Genomic DNA, 24,270 nt, shown 5'->3' on the forward strand with positions numbered 1-24,270 from the left:
TGCCCAACTTTATAGATTGGATGACCAGGAACACGGTTCTGGCATTTATTTTTCATTAAACATCTTAGGCTTCCCATATTCCAAACACAAACTTTCAAATATGTGACGTCACAGCCCAAAATTACCTCCTTCCCCAGGCCACATCACTGTCATAAAGCTGATTCTTTTTACTCTGTAGGCACCACAACAAAGTTCAGACCAAGTTTTAAGCGATTTTTCAACGAACAAACCCATTTAAATCAGAATGACTAAACGAGGTGACGTCACACTAACGGTCGCTCCATGTTGAAGATAGGGCCTTGCACAAGGCCCATTTTCAAATGAAGGGAACGAATTTCTTCAACACCAAGAGGCCGCGGGGGTTGCAACCTAGATAGATAGTGGTTTCTGAACCTCGCCGCAAACTTGGCTATCTCAACTCAAACCCCATGTTAAAGGTGGGATAGTCCCTTTAACAGTTTTTTAAACGTCTAGACGTTTAACAAATCAGTTGAACGACACCTGATAATTTCCTTTCTTTGCACGTAAAGCAATTGTAAACACTGACTACGGTGCGGGATAACAATTCATACACCAACCTACTGTAGGTAGGTAAATCAATTTATATAATTGTACGTAAAAAATAATGTCTCGTCTTTTGACTTGCATATTATGATTTATACAATGTATATACCTATATTCTCGACATTTTACCAGCGGTGTCGAAAACGGTGACGTAACTTCATTTTACATGGCATTAAAGGGTAGAAAATGTTATTTATTTAAAGTAAAAATGAACATATATGCAATTGTACAATGGTATTGTGCATTGGGTGATGTATCTATAACTGCTCTTGTAACTGATTTTGTACGCTTCCGAGCCCCGATTTCTTGAAGATATGTATATTATTACATCGAGCGATCATTTTCAAACACACAGAAAATGAAAGATAATTGAATAGCAGCAAAGCAATCAGAATGACTAATCTTGCATCGGCAAGCTGCAAGTCGACTGCTGTTCACTATAACTACAATAATCTCCTATCGCATGTGTCTCCACCCCTCAGAGGCACAGTTGTTTCTTACCTGTTTCGCGCTCAGTGTGTGGCCTTCACCTACTGTCTGCATCGCTCGGCCGAGTCAAATTTTCCGGCTAGGGGCTTTGTGGTGGAGGGTTCCAGCAATAATCGCACCTGCCGCCAAGGTGCACCAGATTATTGTAACTTGACGCCATCTACGAACATGGATTAGACAGCACAAATCGTGTGATAAGGCAAGGGCAGAACATTTGAAGAGCAGATATTAAAACGGCCAACAAGCCGCCAGCCTTGAAAGAGCTATGACCCATTTTTTTCGCATCCATCGCAAGCGATGGATCACGACGAAGCTTTCGGTACTCTCGCATATCTGATTTTGCACCTCCTCTGAATATTTAATGACCCGGACCCAAATGACGTTTGAGCTGTGACCTCTTTATCGATAATATATCAGGCCAGAATGACGATTTGGAGTGCGTTAGCGCACATTATCCTGCATGCGTTTCCACCTTCCAGACTGTTTATGACAAGAAACGTGACTGGTAACATGTGAAATATAAATGTTAGTTCCATGGATAACAGCGGGTGTAAAGGTCACCTGAAAGTCAAATCATGCTCATTGACCTTAGCTAACCTCGGCTGACTTTTAGTTTTACAGCTTTTTAGGGTAGTTTTCTAGCTGATTTTAAAGCTGGCAAAGCTAACACTCACTTGAAGAAAACATAGAATTATTAAGTTTTGGTGCAGTGGTGCAGTTTTGGTGCATTGGAGAATCCAGGGATGGCGGAGGCATTTGGGGCGAATATCCCCCCCCGGCCCCCCCCCCCATAGCGCCCGAAATCGACGAAAATTTGCGGCTTTCCGAGGATAAAACTAAAAGTAAACGACTTTTATGAGGAAAAGATTGTTTTAAATGGCTGCAGCAGTGCGTAGGGGAACGAAATCCGATGAGTTTTTTTTTAAAGAAACTTTTTCGGGGTGTGTCCCCCTCGGCAGCGTCCGACTTCCGAGACCGCCTTTCTGAATCCGCCCTAGTGTGGTGGTAAACATCTACTATGGTATATTGATAGTCCGAGGGATCTGACCCGATCGCCTGACCTAACCGACCAAGGAGTACCTACGTGATTGTGATTAGCATCCGTCATATTTCTGTATTTCTGGTTTAGTAATGTACTCATGGTATGCAATACATATGCTTTTTCTCGCCGTCCAAACGACGTGGGTAATGAAGTTTTCCAGATCCTGACCGTAATTCGGCTCATTATTAAATTATCAAAATGATTAGACAATGCATATGAATAGAATGATAGGCAAAATGAAACAAAATGATTAGTACCTAAATCAGGGATGCGGAGCCGTGGAAATTTCAGACGGCTCCGACTCCGGCTCCGGCTCCGGAGAAAAAAATCGGCTCCGGCTCCGGCTCCGGCTCCGGGTGAAAGGTCATGGAGGTTCCGGCTCCGGCTCCGGCTCCGAGTAAAATGATCCGTCTCCGGCGGCTCCGGCTCCGGCGGCTCCGGCTCCGGCTTCTACTAAGTACATCCCCTATGCGATCAATTAAATACGGGTGGAAGGAAAAAGGCGATGGGATTGGTGCACGTTGCTACTGTATTTGTATAACAAGGCTATTTTGAATACCACATTGTTTTACGCCTTGTAGGTGGTGGCAGCATTGCTTTGAATGCGAGGCGAGGTGTAACCGTGTATGCGAACACTGAAGGTAGAGAACACTGACCAGGACCTCGACGGTCCCTACTGTCAACCGAACTAGGTAAATAATTGTTTCCTCTAAAGAAAAGGAGCCGGAGTCGCCCCCTTTTTGACGGCTCCGGCTCCGGTTCCGGCTCCGGGCTACATTGTTTCACGGCTCCGGCTCCGGCTCCGGCTCCGGGCAAAATATGCCGGCTCCGGCGGCTCCGGCTCCAGCTCCGGCTCCGGCTCCGCATCCCTGACCTAAATTATTCATTACGATTTGCAGTGAAAGTGTCTTCTAGAACTATGTAGAGTCATTATCGTAAATTAGCTTTGGAATTCGGGGGGGGGGGGTAATCAGTACTTCAACTTTCAGCCCTTGATTTTCCACTTCTGTCCGTCTTTCGACTAACCGTCTACCGATGTACCGTCTACCGTCTACCGATGTATGTATAGGTAGGTATGCATGCACGTTGCACATTGCGCATTGTACCAAATGCATGACATTTATGTAGTGCAGCGCCGCTATATCCCGATGCATTGAATCGTAAACTCGGTGAACGACAATAAACCAAAGAGCACAAGCTCAGCCCCGCATTCAGCATCCCTCCCACCGCCGTCACCTTCCGTGAGGGCGCCGGGTCCGCCGGGTCGGCGGCGCGCCGATGACGTCACCGGTCGGCGGGCGGCGGCGCGCGGGCGGCGTTCGGGGCGCGGCGCCGGCGACGGCCAGTCGTCGGCGGGACGGCAGCGCGTGGAGGGGTGAGGTGCGGTGCTGCCGACCGACGATCGACTCGACTGACGCCACTGCAGGACACACCGCGCGCCTCACGATGGCCGCCGTCTCCGAGTTCTACCGCGACAAGGCGGTGCTGATCACGGGCGCCACCGGCTTCATGGGCAAGGTGCTGGTGGAGAAGCTGCTGCGCTCCTGTCCGCAGGTGGCCACCCTGTACGTGCTGCTGCGGCCCAAGGGACAGCACAGCGTGGCCGAGAGGCGCCAACAGCTCCTCAGCGCGCAGGTAGGGCTCGCCACGTGCAGAGGCACTTTCTAATCACCAAAGAAGTGGGCAGGGGTGGGCTTTTTGTGCGGGTCCGCGGGGCCGGAGGAATCACACCCCTGTGTGCGCGCACGGCCGCCCGTCGGCTCCGACGGCGGCCGCCCGTCGGAGTCGGCGGGGAGGCGGCACGGCGGTCTGTCGGGCTGGCCGGGTTATCGTCGGCCGGCCCGACCGCCCCGCGGCGCCCCGCCCCGCCGGCCGACGGACAGCTTCGGAGAACCCGAAATGGCCCGCAGACGTTATGTTCAAATACACATATTTAATACCAATTTTCAGAAGAAGTTATTTTTTCAATTAATTGTTTTATTGCACACGGGGATTTGATCTTTCGAATGATTCTTTCATTATTTTGCAATCGCACTTAGTCGTCAACGAATGAACGTTCGCTAGGACATCACGCCTTGTCGTCTTCAAACGGCTCTTTTCTCCGTACCGACGTCCCCACCCTCTGCAGAGCTGTCTCGTCAGTCTGCTGCAGGGCTCCGCATCCGACCGCTCCCCGCTCCTCGTGTGGGGACGCCGGCAGTCGGCGCGCCACGCTCGCACGATCAGCTGGCAGCCAATGGCAGACGGTTCGACAGCCAATGGCAGACGGTCTGAATGGCAGACGGTCCGACAGCCCTACCGCCGTCCCTGATACCGGCACCGGCGCCGCGCTGTTGACACAGACTGTGGTCCGCAGCTGTGAGCAGCGCCGTGGTGTTAGTAACAATTGTGGCAGGCACTGATTGCTCTTCTTAAACTGTACCGATAATAAATTATAGCTGAAAGCTTGACCATGAAAGGAAGATCAGGCCAGGGTGTCGGCTGGCTTTCCCATTAAAAAGTCTCTGATTCACGTATCAGCACTCCGATAGCGAAAAGCCTGATTCACTTGCCCGCACCTCGATAAATTCAGCGTATCCGGTCTCACCTGATTTTTGAAATTTATGTTCCCTCGTGGGTGCTTTATCGCTCCGACACCAGCTCTATCCCCCCATACATTATCGTCGCCTCTCGCTCCCCTCCGCCGGTGGGTCTGTTGCTAGCCGGGCCAGTCGGGAAGGACACGGCGATGCCTCCCGGTCCCCACGCCACCCGTCCACCCGCTGAGTCAGACGCCAGCCGGCCAGCCGTATGTACAGTTTTTACCGGGCCGGCCCGGCGCGGCGCGGCGCGGTTAGTGGGATAGGCCGGGCCGCAGCGGCCGCTCCGCCGACCGGCCTCCGGGCCAGACAGCGCCGCCCGATGGCAGAATGACAGGTCATTAGGCGAGTGGCAGGGCTGGCCGAGGTAGATCTGAGTGTTGGATCTGCGAGCATGCCGCAGAGCTGTCAGATTTGACCCGTATTAGAACATGTCATTATGTATGTTATATCATAGGTTAATGTCACAGGGGCTGTCCCCGTTTCAATTTTCCTCAGACATGGCCCAAATCCTGCACTATCTTTGCCGCTCCCATCGGGACCATTTCACAGCTGATCGCCTCCCCCTCCCCCCCCCGCCTGGCTCGTCAGCCCCCCCCCCCCCCCGCCGGCCGCGCCGACTCTCAGCTGGTGCACCCCCCCCCCCCCCGCCCCGTTGCACCCCGTCCCCGTTCGGTAGCGGCGCTTGCCGACCGTGACCGACAGACCAGTGACGTCACGGCAACCCTGTGGGTCAGCTCCGACAGCTGCAGGCCCGGCAGACCTGTAAAACTAAATGGCACCTTGCGTAACGCTGACCCTGCCCTCCTAACGGGGAACCTGAAATCGCTCGGGCCGTGTTTCCCCTCTGTTGTAATATGTCGGTGCATATGCTCGGCAGTTATATAAAAGGTGCGCGACTAATGGTCGTAGTTATCTGTCACAAGGTTAAACTCTTTTATTTGGTGTGACATTACAGAAAGATGAACACGTTTTGGTTCCTTGACCTTAGGTATACCGAGCTGCGCTGCAGTGCACAATGCGCCATTTTGCCAGGACGCTTGGGATGTTGATCGGCCGCCGCGGGAAACCTGCGCAAGGCCATGTATTTGGAATAGGCATTAGACGTATGTATGTACATATGTACTTACCTACCTACTAAACGTAGTAAATGTAAGTACTAAGTATAGGTAAATGTAAATGTAGTAAATGTATTCAACTCGTGCAAAGATGATAAATTGGCAACGACAGATTATTTTGCTGTTGTCTTCGCATGAGTGCATTTCAATTTCACATCTTTCATGATGCATGATGCATGGTCTATCACTATTCAGTAGGTGGGCTCGAGATGTTTGTTGACTTTTTATGTGATCTTCTAACTTGCCTATATTTTCGTGACTTAGAAACTCTGAGCTCCATTGGAGAAATGCGTGCTCAAACCTAAATGGTCGGGATTCATTTTTACCATTTTATCCCATTAACCATTTTTTCTTTCATTCCCTCCTCCCATGGTCATTCGCAGAATTATACCCCGGTATTGAGAAGTAATTGTTCCCATGAAGCGTCCCCAGGCCGTCAGAATTACCGTTCTTGTCGAGGAGGGCTGAGGGTAACCAATCAGACGTCTCATGTCCCCCGCTTGCGGCATATATCGGATCTGTTGAAACGGCGTCCCCCGACGCAGGTCTGCGTTTGGCGTTTCACAACCCCCACCTGAAAGCCGCCCCGACGCAGGCCTATCGCGGCATGCCGATCGGAGGACACCTTCCTTCAAGGTCGAGTTGCGACAGCGCAGAATAATTTGCTGCTCGCGGCTTGTTTTACTTCTGTTACTGGAGCCGAAGGCTTTGACTTCATGTTCTCATGAGTTTTTTTTCGTGCGCTCTTCGCAGGGGATCGATCGCCCTTGCCGTGCAAATATATAAAAATATTGAGCCAGTGCAGTCACTCAAGCATTGGGAAAGGACTCACAAAAGCATCTACCATAGTGGAACATTTTGTTCACATGTCGCCGCGTTTCTATGCACATTTTCTTCTTCACGGTAGTCGTACTGTTTCCCAAAGCGGTCTCGTACCGCGCTGAATCATCGTTGCCACGCTCGTGATTCGTCTGGCGGCCTCACCTCCTGTCCAGCGTCGCCCACCGCGACTGTCGCCGATGGTTCCAGGACCGCGGTGTCACAACAGCGGGCCCATGCAGAGTCGCCGGTGACCATGACTTACTGACTGCAGCGGCCGTCTGATGGCACCGGTGACCACACAGGACACGTGTGACCCCGCCAGTACCCGCCGCCGCTGATCAGAATATTCCACCGGCCAGCCGAGGAGCACCGCTGCAAGCCGGCGTCCCCCGGCGCGCGGCCGGCGCCGCCCGTGCGCCGCGCCGCCGCGTGGCTGAGTTTTTATCGCTGACCTTTGGTTTGGAAACGCGCCACCCTGGCGAGCGTGGCCAGCTGTCGGCCATGCGTCGGCTGTGTACACGGCGCATTGTTTGCCGGGTCTGGTGTATTGGCCCATGCAGAATGTAGCGGCCGGGGTCGCCATGGAAGTTGGCTAGCCAATGAGGCCTCTCGAGCCCGAGCGGCCGGCAACAGCGGCTGGTTCGGTGGTGCCGGTCTGCTGCGGGTCGCTGGGATGAGCCGTCGGAGCGGTTAGTGGTGTGATTCCTGAGACGGACGGCCTGTCCGTCAGCTTTTTCATCCGCGGTGAATTCAAACAGGCTGACCGATGGAGATGTCGCGATGGAACTTCGATATACCGCAGCTCTGTTATTCCCCTCGGGATGGAATAACAACCACTTTGGGATCGAAGAAGGGAGGGAAGAGAGCTAGGCTGTGGCGTGGATGCATACGGCAGTCACGAGTGCTGAGCAAGTGAGCCACGCTTCGACCGAGTATTCCTCCTCCTCATAGCTCGGCCTGAGGAGCCCTGAGGACCGAATATTCCTCCTGTGAGCTCGAGTGTCGAGCACAGGTGCAGGGCGATGGCTCCCAGCACTGAGCCACTGCTGCTGCGCCTATTGCGTCTTACGCACGGCGCCACCGGACCGTCGGGACACACCGCAGAGTGGCGGTCACCGAGTTTTTCAGCCGAGAAAGGTCGGCAGCTATTTGCGCCCCGGAACAGGAAAGGTTGCTGCGACTCGTGGACCCGTTGCGTCTCTGTCACTGTGTCGAAGGCGGTGTGATGTTCCCACTAACGGACTGCTCGGTCGTTGGAACCTTGCGAGACGCTGTCGGCGGAAGTGTGCTCGTGGTGGTTCGGTGGGTGTGATCGGCGCCGAAGTCCACTGGCCGGTCGGGCCGGTCCGATTGGGTGGCGGGTTCGGTTGGCGGGGTGGTGACCTTGGTCCGCCTGACCCGACCCGCGGCTGAGCGGCGCCAGCCTGTTGACAAACACCCACCGCACGAACGGCTGGCAACGCCAGACCAGCGCATGGGTCATGAGATGCTGCCCAGGCCCCTTTGGTCCAATCATTCAAAGTCGCTTTTATACGGGCCTGCTATCACAGGCTCAAAACATTGTCACGCCTTACAATAAATTTCCCTTCTAAGTTACGAAATATTACCTATCGATCGGTATTCCACCACAGCTAAGCCCAGCGCGCGGCAAACATCACGACATTTACGCATTATAAGCGGCCTGCTCACCACACCGCTCGTTCACCGCACGCACAAATACCTACACGGGGGTGAGTGACCGGTGCGGCCGCCAGTCAATGGAGCGGACGGGACGAGTCCTTGACCTGCGGCTATCCAGACACAACGCCAGTAGTGTCGTCGGCCGTCGTAGTGTCTCGGTTCAGTTTTCTCACTCTGACAGGCTGGCCGCAGATGTCGGTTGGTCGTCCCGGTAGAATCGAAGTCGGAATTTGATGCCAGGTCAACGGCGGGTGACCGGTGACGACACCTTCACCATACATAACCGTGGGCAGGCAGGACTATGTCTTGGTAGCGTTTCATCCGAGTGTTTCGCAAGCTGTTAGGAATAAGCTGAATTATACAATGGTGCCGATGGCGATGACGCTCGTACTATCGCTGACCGGGTCATCGGCCGTACCCATCAGCCGCTCCAATAGCTGATGTAAGTTTCCCGACATGGCTGTTGACGTCAGAACATGCTGAGTGGCGAGTGCCGACGGGAATATGCATGACTAATTGTTATGTATTTAGATATAGGTATTGCCAGCTAATACGATAGCTGTCTGCCTATATCCGCCCACCGCTCTCTCGTTATTTGTTTAGATTTTTAACAGGCATACAAATATTTGTTTGACGTAAGCGGCTGATAATAACGTCGCTATTAATTTTAGTAACATCAGCATTATTCATCCTAGAATACCATCTATCATATGATGGCTATCTTGCCAGATCCTGTCCATGTTTATTTTTATAGTGTGGGGTTCTAAAACATTCCTTATTATAACTAGTAAAACGATCGGAATCAGGTTGTGAGTCTGCTTAGGATGAGCGCTAGGCTGGCTTTAAGTTTTACATTTCGCCACGCGCGGTAGGTTACCAATTACCATCATGTTCTTTCGTCATTCTTGCTGTTGCCTGCTGAATGCAAATTCCATAGTGCATTCTCCCTGCATGTTTCTGCATGGGACAATGAATCATTTCATTGACTCCATATGCCGTCTGGTGCTATGCGCTGTCGGCTTAGTTACCTACAGTTGCGAGGTTAGCGACCGCCATCCCACACTTCTATTCGTGATCTTTCACCGTCTGCCGAGGTATCAGACCTGCCATCGAACAATGACCCGAAAGGTTGTATCTGGCGGCACGGAAGCGAATACCTCGCCTATCGTCTGCCGCCTTTCAATTGCCGGCCAACCGGCTCAATTGGCTGTGTTCAAATGGCTCAATGAGTGACCTGATCTGGGCGGGCGCGGCGGAGCCGCCTGGGTATCAAAGATCCATTTTCCTGCCGGCTATGGCTAATGCGTCATGTTTGGTGCCTAGCAATGAACGATTATTTCGAATTCTCGTGAATCGTTTACAAAACGTTTGCCTCAAGTTTGCCTCACCTTTCATTCAAATGCAGATCATTGGTATTTTGTCATTCCTCGTTGCCACCGTTCGTTTGAAGTTTTTGCTGACGTGACGGCAAAACTAAGTTTTGTTGAGGGTTCGATAAAAGTGAAAGGGCTTAACGCATATACAAATCCTCTCGCTATTCATGCATTGCAAATTTTGGCCCGCCACCGATTGTCCTGGGGGCGACCTTGGTATACGCTTGCAGCTGCGCCCAATGTACCCCTGGGCACTTTCTCTCAGTGTGGGCATCCGTTGGAGGACGCTGTCGCGGTGACATACTGCGCTCCTACGTACATTATGCGCCAGACGGTCCGCTAAATAACCCTGCGCGATCGGCGGCCACGCGCCGTTTCCGCCGCGCCGCGCCGAGCGGCCGACCCTGACCGACTCTGGTGCTCCGGCGCTGGCCACTGGCCGAGCTATAGGTCTCACTGGCTTCGGCTACACGCGGCTACACCTGTACCTCCGGGAAACGTCACCCGACCGAGACAGAGCCGACACGTCCCGGGCGATTGCAGAAGTGGCGGCTCGCCAAGGCGAATGGTCACGTTTTTAGCTGGATCGTTTTTGTGAGGTGTGAAACACCATGTGAGATGCGTTGCCATGCGACCAATAAGCAATAGGGCAGTCGCCGGTTTTTGCTGCGGAAGCTGAATGCGTTCGTGTTCGCTTTCATGTTCTATAGGCAAGACGAACATTTAGGACATTGCCCAATGCCCGCTATGATGGGCTGTTGAGAGCGCAAAGATCAGACGCAAGAGCTTCCATCGTTTTATGTCTGCAGGTGTGTTTGCTCTACATAAATCATGATCTCATCTGCCACGATTTTTCGTTTTATTCGATGTGTCGATCGACTAATGAAGCCACCGCAGCCTATACGATACAATCAATGGCCATTGAAGTCTGGAGGACGGTCATTACGTGACGGATTAGATCTAAACTCGTCGTCACGACGAGCTGATAATGATTTAAATTCATTCATAACGTGCCATTCAGGGCTTCCAAATTCCTGGCACGGGACTGGTATGGACAGATCTACGGTACTCGGCCAACTCTTGAGTTGGTGAGGTCGATATGTAGAATCGTGCAGACGACGGCGCTTCTGTGGTAGAGCGTCTGTCGTCTCCGTCACCGCCGGCTCGGTTGGGGACACTGTCCTGTACAGCAGAGGTCTGCGGGAGCCGAGATCTGTGCCGATGACGGGCGACTGTGAGACGTTTCGCCACCAGAGCCGAGCTCTGCGCCGCCTCTCGTACCATGACTGAGCGGCGCCGCTGCCCTTCAGTCAGACCGCGCCGATCGGGTCAAACACCGCCGCCGACGGATGTGGCGCAACATTTGCCACCGCCGCGCCACGGTACGCCGCGCCGCGCCGTTTATTCCATCCGTGAGCACGAGACAGGTGCAGGGTGACTCGCTCCGGTGGCTGAGCTAACGCTCGCTTCGCCTTTCGACATTTATATTTTACGTTTGTAAAGGACCCCAGGACACATCTCATGCGGTTTTGACGCGGAAGTCCTGGTGGTGGTATTCGCTAACGCAATCGAAGCTTATGGGTCAGGCGGTATTTTCGGCCAGACCTCTTTCGTGACGTGGACTTACTTCAAGCCGATTTCCAATAAGAATTCATACCAACGAGGAAATTATTACTGTTATAAACGGGACTGCGCTTATCCCTTTTCAGCTAAAAACTGATGGAGCTATGTTCGATTAGAGGTGCCCGCATACCGGGATTTACGCACGAATGACTTCACACGCATGCCTATACATAATGCGTATGCGTGCTCCTCGCTGAGTTTATACCTCAAGCGATAGTCATCATGATCTATCATATGGTGCTTAATTCGCACATATTGACGAGTAATCCATATGCTGCATTGGCTCACGCGCGGCATATTCTGTATCGGGCGACTTTATCAAAGATTAACGCACAGCTAACCCTTCATTCCACGCCTGCTCCAGCCAGGCGCGGGCGCCCCTCTCCCGATGCGTCCACTGCAGACCATCCGCAGCAGTGGTTACCGCCGCCATACCGTCGCACTACAGCGTCTGGGCGGTACACATTTCTTCCTCCGCCCGCCGCCACCGCCGCCGCTGGGCGGGGGCGGGGGTGGCCGGTCGATAGAGGGTGTGTCGCCGGCGCTGCTCACGCAGGTGGGCGGCCACAAGCCGACACAACTCTCTGAATGCGCCGCCGCTGAGCTCGGAGCAGCAGATGAACTTTGGCGAAATTCGAAAGGCACCGACCGTGTCATTTATGGTAATATTCGCAATCTAGATCGCCGAATAGGGCAGCTGTTGTCGTTATGAAAGACGATTGCTGAGCAGAGTTCCTTTACAAAACTGAAATGCATCGTGCTCTCCAGGAACTCGGTGTTGTTGCTACTCTCTCGTCACTCGTCATCTACGAAGGTCTCTATGCCGCCACCATTCACCCCCGCCAGAGTCATGGCGGGGGCGGGGGCGGCGGCGGCGGCGGGGCATTCCGCCGGGACATCGGCCGATCGCCAGGGTCAACGCACCGCGCGTGCCCTTCAGGCTGTTGTGGCGACGGCCGCCCTCGCCATGTGCGGACCTTTCTCGACGGTCGTGGTCGGCTCATACGCAGTACACACACGACTGACCGTCGCTGAGGGAAGAGGGCGGCCGGCGGAGAGCCCTGCGGCCGTCCAGACCCGGATCCTCTCCCGGATAATGCGGCTCGGATCGTGCAGATTACCGCGCCCCTCCGAACTCCTCAGACCGCCACGCGCAGGTTCCGCTAGGCGAAAGTTCGCGCACGGGGCTCTGGCAGGCCATACCAAACCCGGTAGCGGATGCTGAGGGTTTCGGGAACGATAATGGCTCTGCGGTCAGTAATGGCCCCGAGATAGGTAGCGGTGAGCTTCGGTGCACGCAACGATAGCAGCCACCCAAGGATGCTCTCGACTTACATAAAACCAAATCGGCTTACGATTTTCAGACAAGTTTTGTTGTGGCAAATTCCGCGAAAACCTCTTCAGCACGTTCTGGCAGTCAGACCTTTAGGGGACTGACAGGGATTGTCCGATTGATTGGTGCCCACACGGCACACATCCAGGCCACGGCCGGTGATGTCCGTGCTTCTTCCGAGTCGGGCTCAAATCCTGGTCATTACAGCTTAACGGAACAAAATTCTTTCAATACTCATTTTCTATTTAAAGGATTCAATATCCCCTACATATAATACCGAGGCGTGCATGTGAAACTTGCTGCACACGCGTCCAATTGAGTGTTGGAAGTGTGCGAAACCATAAAAAGCAGCCGGAGCTGGAGGTGCGCATCGATCTCTGCACCCCGCGCGCTGTTCTAACTTCGTCCCAGTCCGGGCAGGGTGGGCTCCGTGCCTGACGATGTCTGTCGCGCCTGGATGCCGACGTCTGGCGCTGAAATACCGCTGAAATATCGCCGCTCGCCGTCGGACTCAGCTGTCACCCCTGTCCCAGACATCGGTCTGCCGGTCGGCGCGGAGCGGCGGCGGGTCGCCCTCTGGTCATGACCCTGTCCTTCTCCCCTGCCGAAGCGTCTCAGCTGTCATCCGGCAGTTTCTACCCATCATTTTTGTGGCTAATACTGCACTACGTAGTTACTGCAGATACTCGTGAGTCGTGATCAATCGATGCTGAAAATTGAAACATTATCCTGTACGTTCCATCTCAGCCTCAAAGCAGTAATCTTCCATTGCTTTTGTTCCGCCTGCAGCCGGGCCTGGGGACTGGAGGGGGATGTAAGCCGCATCAACAACAACTCGAGGGCACCGCCGCCGGCTGACCACCGCCCGACCACAACTGACCACTGGCTGATGGCCGACCGATCGCTGTTTGCCCGCCGGCCCGGCCATCGGAGAGCGTTCCGTAGTGAAAGTGGAGCCGATCCCGGCAAGGTCACCATCTCAGAGGCGCTTTGTTGATCGAATCAGCGAGATGTAACGGTGGTGGTGGTCGCATTTGCTGCGATCACGACTGTGCCAGGTGGAGAGTGGAGAGACTCACTGACGAGACCCAGGGATCGCAGGCCGCAGCATGACTCCAAGCCGTTTAGCCGATCACCGGATCGGCCCTCCGGCTGTGTGTTCAATCTCTGATGGACGCCTATCGACTTATCTCTCGGGAGCTGACCCATGCCCTCGGTCATTCCCCTGGGAAGAGTCCTGCGTCAGGCGGTATTATCTCCAGATCAGCGGCCCTCGCCGTCGTCACACACGCGCCTCTGCTCCCCACCGGCACTACCTATTGTCAATCAACCTCCGCTGCGTGCGCGGTGGCACACGAGATCGGGCGGCTCTGAGTTGTTTGTGAGGCAGCCAGCACGAAACCCATCCGCAGCAGAGAGGAAACCCGAGGGTCTCTGCCCGCGATGGGGCGCAAAGCCGTCCCTCGGTGTCGACTCTCCTGTATTCCCGCTGTACTGTCGCCATCTCCGCGACTGTTTCTGCAGACCGGACGTCGCGCCGGAGACGGACAAACGCGACACGGCGCGGCGACGCGCTGCCGGTGACGCGCGGTATGCATACTTAGCTCGTGCGGACATCTCGCTGGCGCCAGACCGTGCAGCCACATCCCTCCGGTGATGGTATCCGCACGTCGCGGCTCGCGCATACAACACAGGTACACGCTGTGCATGTTGTGATGCACGCGCACAACATGCACGTGGAGGCAACGCACCGCTTATAGTCGGGTCTGTGACTGTACGCCCACATCTAGACAGAGCAGAATCCGTTATTTCAGCGCCAAGGGCGTGAAATTAGAACGGCTTGCCAATGTCGTTCGAAATCCGAGTGGAAAACTGATGAGAGCATTGCTGTTAAGCACGGTTGGATGCGGCCATACGTATTCCGTACGATGCTTAGCAATCAATATGTCATGTTTGACGAATTGGTTTGTGGCTGGCTCTCTGTTGCTATTTCAATTGAAATAAACCGCTGCTGGCCTGCTAGATTTGACTGCTCAAACGTTGCTTAGTCGCACCGACCGTTTACTGCGCCCGTTTGGTTTTTCGGGTTTTTCTTTCTTTAGCTTGAGTTTTGTTTGCTCCTTTGCAATACTCTTGTCGCTTCTGAGTGTGTTTGTTTGTTTTTTGTCTATTTCATTAATTCTTGTATAGGCGGAGCTAGTAGCAAGAATGATAAAAAGGTTCATGCCTGAGTTTTATGGGGCCTAAGACTCGTTCAATTCTTTGAATATTTAATACGCAATAAATGTTATGTTTATGATCCACATTAAAAACTGTCGATGCATTAAAATATTAAATAGTTCATCCCCCGTGCTTCATAAGTCTTTTCATAATTTGCTCATTTTTAATTATCTTGCTGCAAGTTTATAGGTTGTTGCTGTCCAACTATCCTACCTAAATAAGGTTTTTATTTATTTCTGTTTGTGTGTCTGTTTTATATGCATATCGCTATGGTATGGAATAATATTATGTAGCTGCTGATAAAGCGCTAAGTATATTTTATATTGAAATACCTAAGCTAAAAATGATTTGCATGAAATCACAGACCTCTGTAGGACCTCGGTAGGTATGAAGAGGCCTATGATGAACCGAATGCACGCGAAGCCATTTTCTCGGCAGTAACGGCGCATTCCATGAGTCGTCCATCCGTTGAGTTCTTGTTCGCGGCATCTCCATACGCTTTTTGAGCCCAATTACCTCGTTTTCTGTTGTAGTTACTGTGCGTCAGTGGTGGGGTTTGCCGAACCGTCTCAGTACCTGAGACGCCGAACATTTGTACTTTGCTGTTAAGGAGCACGATCAGCCGGGTGCGTGCTATCTGATGGACATGGACGGCCTGCTTCACATAGCAACTTTCTTACTTAACTCACTCTCCAACACGGTAAGCAGGGTTTATCAGAAGATGCATGTGCGTCAGCAATGCTTCATGAACGTTTAAAATTAAATATATCTGTGTAAATGCATTGGCCGCTGGGAAATCCGCCATTGGTGACGTTTATCTAAGAACGCAATGTTGCTGTGCTGTAATGCTGATGTTTTATTTAGGAGTTAGGCGTTAACACGATCAGCCGAAGCATACTCGTAACAGCATCTTACGAACAGCTGGAGTGCTGATCTGTCTTATCGCCGGCACTGGCGAGACATGGATCAGCATCTTGTTTGTGAACGCTTTAGTTAAATGTCACAACATAATCCGTAATTATCGCGAGCATTTTCATTTACACCTGAACATCATGGCTAAAGCTTTCCCAGTCCAGATCCGTTTTCTCAAGCCGCTAAGCCGCCTCGGTCAGGCTTAACATTACAATGAAGCGGTGCGCGTTCTAAAGTGCGCATGAGATCATAAATGCGACCAGTTCCATTATAAATGCCCTTGGATTCCTTACGTCACGTGCAGGTATTGGGGGCGATAACGGCATGCTGTCAATCCGGCATTAACGAGACTTAGCGGCGGATTGGAATGGCTTAACTTATTCCTCTAGCATGTTGAATATTGTGGAGGTCAGTCAGGTTATTTGGAAACCTTGTGGACCACACATCTTTGCTAGGGAAGTCCGCTGCGAGCGATTCCCGAGTAAATCGGATCTGCTCTCACACGTATCGGTATCATGAGACGTCTCCTTTTCGCACAGGACATGGAATTTATTCGCATAAAGGCATAGGCGCGGGAGCCGGGGGGGCAGTGGGGGCAGCTTGCCCCCCCAACTCTAGGGCCGTGGGGGCGGTGCCCCCACAACTTTGAGACGAAATACTGCACTTTTTCGCAAACGTTTTTCTTTTTTGTTGAAAAAGCCAAGGGATGAAAAATAAGTGGCCTAAAACCGGTGAGAAAACTACATTTGGGGGTACCCTACACTGAGAAAACAGTGTCCCGATTTTCGGGCTCAGAGACCAGTTTTCGGGCTAATGTACCATATTCAAAACAGACAGCACATTTCGAGAATACTTTCTGAGCTAGCGCCACATGGGCTCATACGATCCCTTAAATCGGTATCATTGATCGCAGAAACAGAGCTCAGTCAGTACCCATTATCGGTGTCAAGCTCTAAAACTAGTCTCACTATGATACCAGTTTTCAGCCTGATCCCCATTTTCGAGCTCACCTGATTCCAGTTTGAGGGCTCAAATTGTGTGGTGAAGCCAATATTAGGGCTCACGTCATCGCTTTTCGGGGCTTTGGTAAAAGCTGGATTGCGTCAGCTGGCTGGCCAGCTGGCGACGCACGAAAGGTATTTAATTTTAGATATAGGTACCTAAGCGCGGTAGTAGGATGGACATAAATATTTCAAATGGCTTTAAATGAAAAATTGATTGGTAAATATTCATTCTTTTATATCTAGCATTGATATGTAAGAAGCTCTGCTAGCGCCACCATACGGCGCCAGCTGGCAAAAAATCCAGTTAATACCAGAGCCCGCTTTTCGTCCGATGCAGCCCCTCCTCCCCCTCCCCCGTGTCCAGCAGCTGCGAATAAGACGAAGCCGCGGACAAACTTTTTTTTTTTGCTCGGCCAGCCTAGCGCCAGTCTCGAGCGGTGGGACAGTTAACCGGCAATTTTGGCCGGGATGCAAAAGTTACGTTAAACCGGTTTATGTTAACCCGGGAGCAAATAACAACGTGGGAGCCTATCTTAGGTGTGGCAAAGCTAACGGATTACTTACTTGTTGCCGATGTGCCCAAAGAAGGTACTGGAACCGAAAACACAACATTGGTTCATGTATTTATTAACATTCATACACACAGTCATACTTGTGCAAGGTGTCAGTGTTCGGTTGTGGGGTGTAATAGCCAGGGAAAAAGTTCTATGAACTGAAAAACCCGGCGCCTATTACTTCGCAACATGGTTGTGTATTCAACATGAACTGCAAGGAGTGCAGACGACATTGCCTGTGCTAACTTAACGTCTCACGGGCAGCGCCGCGCTCTGACACCTTGGTCCCAGAAGCGGCGGCGTTTCTGACCGCAAATCGCCGGAGAGCCGGTCGACGCCGTTGAGGGGACTGAGCAGGCCGCTGCCAGCTCCACCTTCACGTCCGCGCGGCGCAGCTCGGTGTGCGGCGGCGGCTCATCGCGCGGGCCGCACCCGTCCGTCCGCTGCACGAGCCGCTTTTCGATCCGACAGCGCAACACCGGCACGCCATTGTGCTGGCTGAGCGGCGGCAGCGGCACGTAGGCAACAAAACAGTAGAAATCGATGGGCCTGGATCGGCGTTGCCAGCAACGCCGGTAGCGGCGCGGTGGGAGGCGCCAGTGCCGCCGTCGGGGACGTGTGCCCTTCGCTGCGCTCATTCGAGTTGGCCGGCCGGCCGCGCGGCGTAGTCCTTTTGACACGGTGCGAGAAGAGCCGGATGAAGGTGGACTTTTTATTGGCGTTGCTGGTGCTCACGCCGCCGGCGTCCAGTTTGGGCGGCAAGTCCGAGTACCAGGAGTCGGACAAGTCCCGCGCGAACGCCGCCAGCCGGTCGTCGTCACTGCTGGCGGCGGCCCGCCGACGGCGCTGCCTCAGAATCGGACGAGTCGGTGGTACTGAGCACCTCGCGGGACGGGTAGCTGGGAGTGGGCCGGCCGCGGCCCCTGCCAGGCCGCGCCACCTTCACCGGCGCAGCCGCCTTCAAACTGCCCTTGCTGGGCGGCGGGTTGGTCGGCGGAGGCGGCAGCGGTGCCTCGACGTCAGTCCGAGTCGCTGTCACTGGGCGGCCGCCGCGGAGACGGCTTCTGTTTGACCCGCAGCCGGCCTGGGCCGGCTCGGCGCCCTCGGCCGGCGGCGCGCGCCGTTTCGAGCGTTTCACCTTTTCACTGTTACTCTCGCCTGGTCCTGAGCGTCGAGCGGCTCGGCGCTGTTCGGTTTCATGTGGCCCATGCTGCTGGGAAACTCGGGTGGGGACAGCTTTCTGACTGGAGTGCCGTCGAAGATGGAGGAGACGGGGGTGCTCGCAGAGTCCTTGCCCAATGCCCATGATAGAGCCGAGGCTCCACTGGACGCCCAGCTTAATCGGGCTATCGCCGCCCTCCTTCTATGGTGGATTCTTCGGCCCCCTACAGCCACTAGGGCCATCATATACTCCCAGATGGCGGCACCTAGGGGATGAGGGGGGGGGGGTGTCTGGGCCACTTGTCCACCTCGTGGCGTCGCCAGCGACGCCTGCGAGTCGGAGCAAATGATTATGGGGTCTTCCTCGAAGGACGGGTGCTTCAGGAGATGTTGCTTTGCCGTTTTGGGCGCCACCATCTCAGATCGGTAAATGGAGCAAATCCTCCCCGCCGCCTCCCGCAGTACCAATGTTGTACTGTCTGGGTGCTCGGTGAGGACCCCAGCGCCGCCTTCCTATTACTCCCCCGGTCGCAGACCCGTCGACCCAGGCCCACGTCGCACGCTGGGGGAGCGCTCCCAGTCACGCCTCCGCAGCACTCCTCCTCGCTGTCGCGGACGCCCCGATCGGCAGCAGGTCCAGGTGGACCGTGACGCCGTCTGTTGGCGTCTACGGGGGCAGTCTCGTGGATAAGCGCGCCTCGGCGGGCAGCGCCACTCCAGTGGTCCCACACCGCTCCCCCGCGCTCTCTCCAGCCGGTCACTGACTTCAGTCACGGTTGGGGGGGGGGGGGGCTTCCGCCACGACGCGGCGGGTCCTCCGACGGGAGGGAGAGCGCCTTCGCCAGTAGGCGCGATGCCAGCGCATCCCTCCTCATCTCTCCATCGGCACGACGCCCGCCTCGGCCCTCACGGCGAGTCTTGGAGCATGGAAATCGGGCAGCCAGTGATGACTCATGCCACCATCAGCATCTCCGCCTCCAGGACGCCAAGATGTGTGGCCGCAGCCGCAGGCAGCCACGCCGACCCCGCTGCCCGCATGCCCAAGTAGTCTCGAATCGCTGACACCTCTCCTGAAACAAGAGTGGTGTCGTAAACTTAAACCCCTTGCTGGAGCCCGCCAGCCGCGACAACACCGCCACACCAATTTTTGTGACCCCGGAACTTCCGTCCCGAGCCTTATTTCACGGCACGATGCTACAGTGCGCTACACGTATTGTGGTATTCAGCTTCCATGGAAACATCAACTAATTTGGACGCTCAAACATGGGAGTCAGGAGTGGTTAAGGCCCAGAGCGTTCTGTCTGGTTTATAAAACCTTGGCCAGCAGATGTAAACGTGCTTTTTGTATAAGTGGCTTAATTTTGACGCGAAAGGGCACTAACCTTCGGCGCAAATAATGCAGAAATTTCAGCGCAAATTGCAAAATAGCTTGCGCCGAACTTCGGCGCATGACGGCTTCACGGGCGTCCGGCGTACCATATGGATGTTTTCCAGTTTGGGCTGCAGGTTTTAGCTCTAGGTTTTAGACTGTAGGTTTTGGGTTGGGTTGGGCTGGGCTGGGCTGGGCTGGGCTGGGCTGGGCTGGGTTGGGCTGGGCTGGGCTGGTTGGGGTGGTTGGGTTGGGTTGGATTAGGTTAGGTAAGTTTAGGTTAGTTTAGTTAAGGATAGATATGAATACCGTAAAACGGGGTGTTAAGGGACAGTTTTGAGGTGTTTTGTTATATAACTCAAGAAGGGTTGGAGATAGAAGCATCAAATTGTCAGCATTTTATGTGGAATTTGGTGCTTTACATGCCTGCCACATTAAAGTTTTTAAGATTTATACCTGCATATTATTTTTCATTATTTTTCATCACTGTCCCTTAGCACCCCAATGTGGGGTGTTAAGGGACACCTATATTATTCCAAGAAATGGTCATCAAATGCCCACAATTGGGGTGTGGAAGGGCACACAATTTATTTATTGAAATGTTTTGCATATTCTGTCACAAAACAAGTCAGGTTCATTCACCACTAATGATCTTTTTAGCCAATTACGTGTAATGCAGTTTACGCTTGTGGAAAATGTGCTAATTATAAGGTAAACAGAACCAAAAAGTAATCTTCTGTCATCAATAAAAACCCATGTTGAAGGTAGTCACTTGTCATTATGTTGCCCTCTTTGTTTTAGCCTATTTATGATGACATCACATTTACCTACATCAGTCTCCATTGACCCATCATTGTAAAAGAGAGTGTTGAGATGTTTTGTTACATAACTTAAGATGTGTTAGAGATAAAAGCATAAACTCGCCAGCATTTTATGTGGAATTTGGTGTTTTCCATGCCTACTTAATTAAATTATATTTAGATGTTATTTTTTATTTTTTCTTCCCTGTCCCTTGGCACCCCACATCCACCTCAAAATATGCATGTGTCCGGAAAAGAGGAAGAGGATGATAAATGAATGGGTGGATTTGCACAAGTTTTTCAGGAAACATGTGCAATACATGTGACAATACACTTATGCATTCATTTTCCCTGTACACCCACTAGTTTATGTGGTACACACAGAGTTTTGGAGATGTTTCAATTTTGTGAAAATGTAGCTTGATTTTCAAATCCATTTTTGAACCAAATTACTTGCATGAAAAACCATACCATTTTCTCCTATGGTCAAGAGCAAAACAGTGTCAACTACCACACTGAAGTTTTTATTGAACCTTCTCAAATTAGGAAGTTAATATGACTCAAAGTTTTTCTCATGCAACTGTCCCTTAACACCCCACTGTCCCTTAACACCCCATTTTACGGTACCTATTTTTTGTAAGTTGAATTACTTTTTTCATTTTGTAGCATCATATGCCTTCCATCTTTGAACTGCCATATTCAAGCACCAGAATAAGTATGGACTTGAACCTTTTCCAGTCTGGATGCCTGTATGGAAGTTGTGCAAAATCATGCAGTTGAAGGTATTGTAACCACAAATAAGAGCTCATGACTCAAGTCTCAACTTGTCCATAATTGGTTATCTTGATGTATACTTGTAGACCCTTCCTCTTACTTGGCACACAGGCATGGTGTCACAGTGTTCTAAAATTGGATTTCAATTGGGTGTCCCAATAAAAAAAATCTGAAGACAAAATGAGATAGATTTAGTCTTTCCGCAAAACTGCATAATGCGATTTTTACCTCAGATTTTGTCGGAACCTTCACAGGATCTGAAATTGAAATGAAATGATGTAGAGTAGATGCATCAACTGTCAAGTCATGCGTAACCTGGCAGCTGGCTGTTGAATCAAACTTTTGACATATTTTTTTAGCAAAGATGAAATAAAGCCACTTGTCATATTTTTAGGATGAAAACATTTTCCCCATCATGTGTGGTTATTCACCTAAAATTCTGAAACATGGAACACTGTCATACCAGCATTCCATCATGTCAACCAGCATTCCGCAGCATGTTAGCAGAAGCAGCAGCATGTTATAAGTATATGAAAGATCCAAATAGGTTGTAGGTTGGTAGGTATTGGTACTAAGTTTAACTTAATAGGTTAGTAGGCAAGGTTAGGATTAATTTTAGTTGAGCATCAAGATAACCATTACGAACAAGTAACAAAATCCTTACCTACCCTTGAAAGCATTGCTTCAATCACATCATCACGAAGAACCAGACAAAATTTTTGCACATTCTTACACTATTTGACATCCTGAATCCAGATATGATGCTTTCATGTGGCGCAAATACAAGAAAAACGAATAATCAAACCCGTGCGTATTCGTATCAACGGCGCCACAATTGTAGATCAGACCTTTTCTGAACAAATGCCACCACAATTTTAATTGATAAGGGATTAAAATGGCATGAGCATCAACATCTTGATTTTTTCTAAAAGATAGCGATAACTGATAACTAATAACTTACCATTCATTTTGAAATCACGGCGGTAGGTACACCAACACATGGCACTGAAAACAGCAAAAGACGGAATGGCGGAATGTCGTATGGAGCCCTAAAACGCAGCTCGAATTGAGCCCGAAAAGGAAGACGAACTGATGCCGCTTTCGGGGCTAATGTACTTTGAGCCCGAAAAGGGCGCCTAACTGATCCCGATTTTAAAATCATACAGATTTGAGCCCTGTTTTGGCACTCATATGAGCCCTTATTCAAAAATGTTCTCAAAGTGTTTTCTGAGTGTAGGTTCATTTCCATTATGGTGTGCCCCCCCAGTCTGAAAGTAGTTCCCGCGCCTATGCATAAAGGATATAAATGGGAACAACATAGGTGACGGCTAGTTCTAGATAATGTTTGCAATGTTATCCCCGAACCGGATAGCGTTGGGAAACCCTCGGTCTCATTTTACATAACGTTTAACATCGCTCTGCGTTGAACACGAATCAAAAGTTTTCAACATTGACAAACAAAGATCAAAAGACTTCTGTCGCTCCCCGAAACATTTTGCGTGCTGCCTTTGGGCATTTTCCGGATGGATTGCTCCCGCTGACGACCGACACACGCGCACAATGTGACCCGGGTGCTGATGCCGAATAAGTAGGTACCGAAAGCTCAGCGCGTTGGCACGTAACTTTGCGTCACATCTACTGCGTGTTTCCTGAAATCAGCGGAAATAATTGGGTGTTTTCCCGGTACCGAGATTACTGGTGCGTCTGCCGCGCAGTCATGGTTGCTCTGTCTGCCCTTTGACGGGCTGTGCACCGATGACGCTCCCTCTACCGCGCGTGCCATTGCAGTCACGCCTCGGCACGCCATAATTGTATCAAGGGCTGTCATCCACTGCACGCGCCACCCGCAACGTTGTGATTTGTTACGACACGTCACGATTTTCGATTCCAATGATACGGGGCCATGTCGGCCACACCTCGAGCCAATTCCCCGGGTCGACTGGCAGCTGAAACAACAGATCTTTGGCCCAAACAACCCAGCTATTGTCTGCCATGAAGATCATGCTTGTATCACACGTTTACCTACGCCTTTTGTATCAGCTAACGGTGCCCGTTTGTTTCAGATTTTCGACAGTCTGCGTCGGTCGTCCCCCAGCCAGCTGGAGAAGCTGGTGGCCGTGCCGGGTGACATCATGCAGCCAGGACTGGGACTCAACTCAGTCGACCGGGCGCGCCTCGAGCAGGAGGTCAGTCAGTGGGGTCATCGGAGGTCAGTCAGAGTCAGAGGGGTCAACGGAGGTCAGACTGGGGTTAACGGAGGTCAGACTGGAGTCAAGGGAGATCAGACCCAATCTGAGGTCAATAGGAGGTCAGACTGCAAGGCCAGCGGGACGTTTGTTTGTTGAGTCAACAGGAGGTATAAGACTTGGGAGGTCAGCATGAGTTCAGTGGGAGGGCGGCTTCTGGTCAGCGAAAGGCTGTGTTCAACGGATATGAATCCAGTTAAAGGAACTACTTTAAGATCAAAGTCGGCTCTCGCCGATACCTGCTCTCATTATCAAGTGTGAACCATCAGCGTAGTGTTTCAAGTGGAACTGTTGTGTCGATCTCGACAGTGCCACTCGAGAGGAGATCGGATAGGCAATTAGTCTCGACAGCCAATCGAGTGCGTCGATGGGCGTTCCCTGTGTGTGTAATTGGATCCCTGTCCTCGTGTAGTAAGATAGGGTGACTGGGACCAGTGCAGCCCTAAATACCTAACCATATTGTAGCTAAACGAAATAGTCGTGCTGTGCTACTGTAACCACACCGTACCTACCACGCCGTACCATCGCCGTACAACCGTAATGCGAGGCAATCGTACGGCCGGTGCTGCTTCCTGGTGCGCTCACAGATAACGACAAAAAGCGGGTA

General features: G+C 52.0%; 1 protein-coding gene across 1 annotated transcript in view; it reads left to right on the top strand.

The window, feature by feature from the left end:
- Positions 1-3,384: 3,384 nt before the first annotated feature.
- Positions 3,385-24,270, top strand: part of LOC122391593 (putative fatty acyl-CoA reductase CG5065) — a 45,890-nt gene continuing 25,004 nt past the window's right edge. The window contains exons 1-2 of the mRNA XM_043385685.1: positions 3,385-3,730; positions 23,481-23,603. Coding sequence (XP_043241620.1) covers positions 3,542-3,730; positions 23,481-23,603 — 312 coding nt within the window. The 5' untranslated portion in view covers positions 3,385-3,541. The remainder of the gene's footprint in view (positions 3,731-23,480; positions 23,604-24,270) is intronic.

The sequence above is a fragment of the Amphibalanus amphitrite genome, unplaced genomic scaffold (genome assembly GCF_019059575.1).
Source record: "Amphibalanus amphitrite isolate SeventyFive unplaced genomic scaffold, NRLGWU_Aamphi_draft 000445F_arrow, whole genome shotgun sequence".
NCBI lineage: Eukaryota > Metazoa > Arthropoda > Thecostraca > Balanomorpha > Balanidae > Amphibalanus > Amphibalanus amphitrite.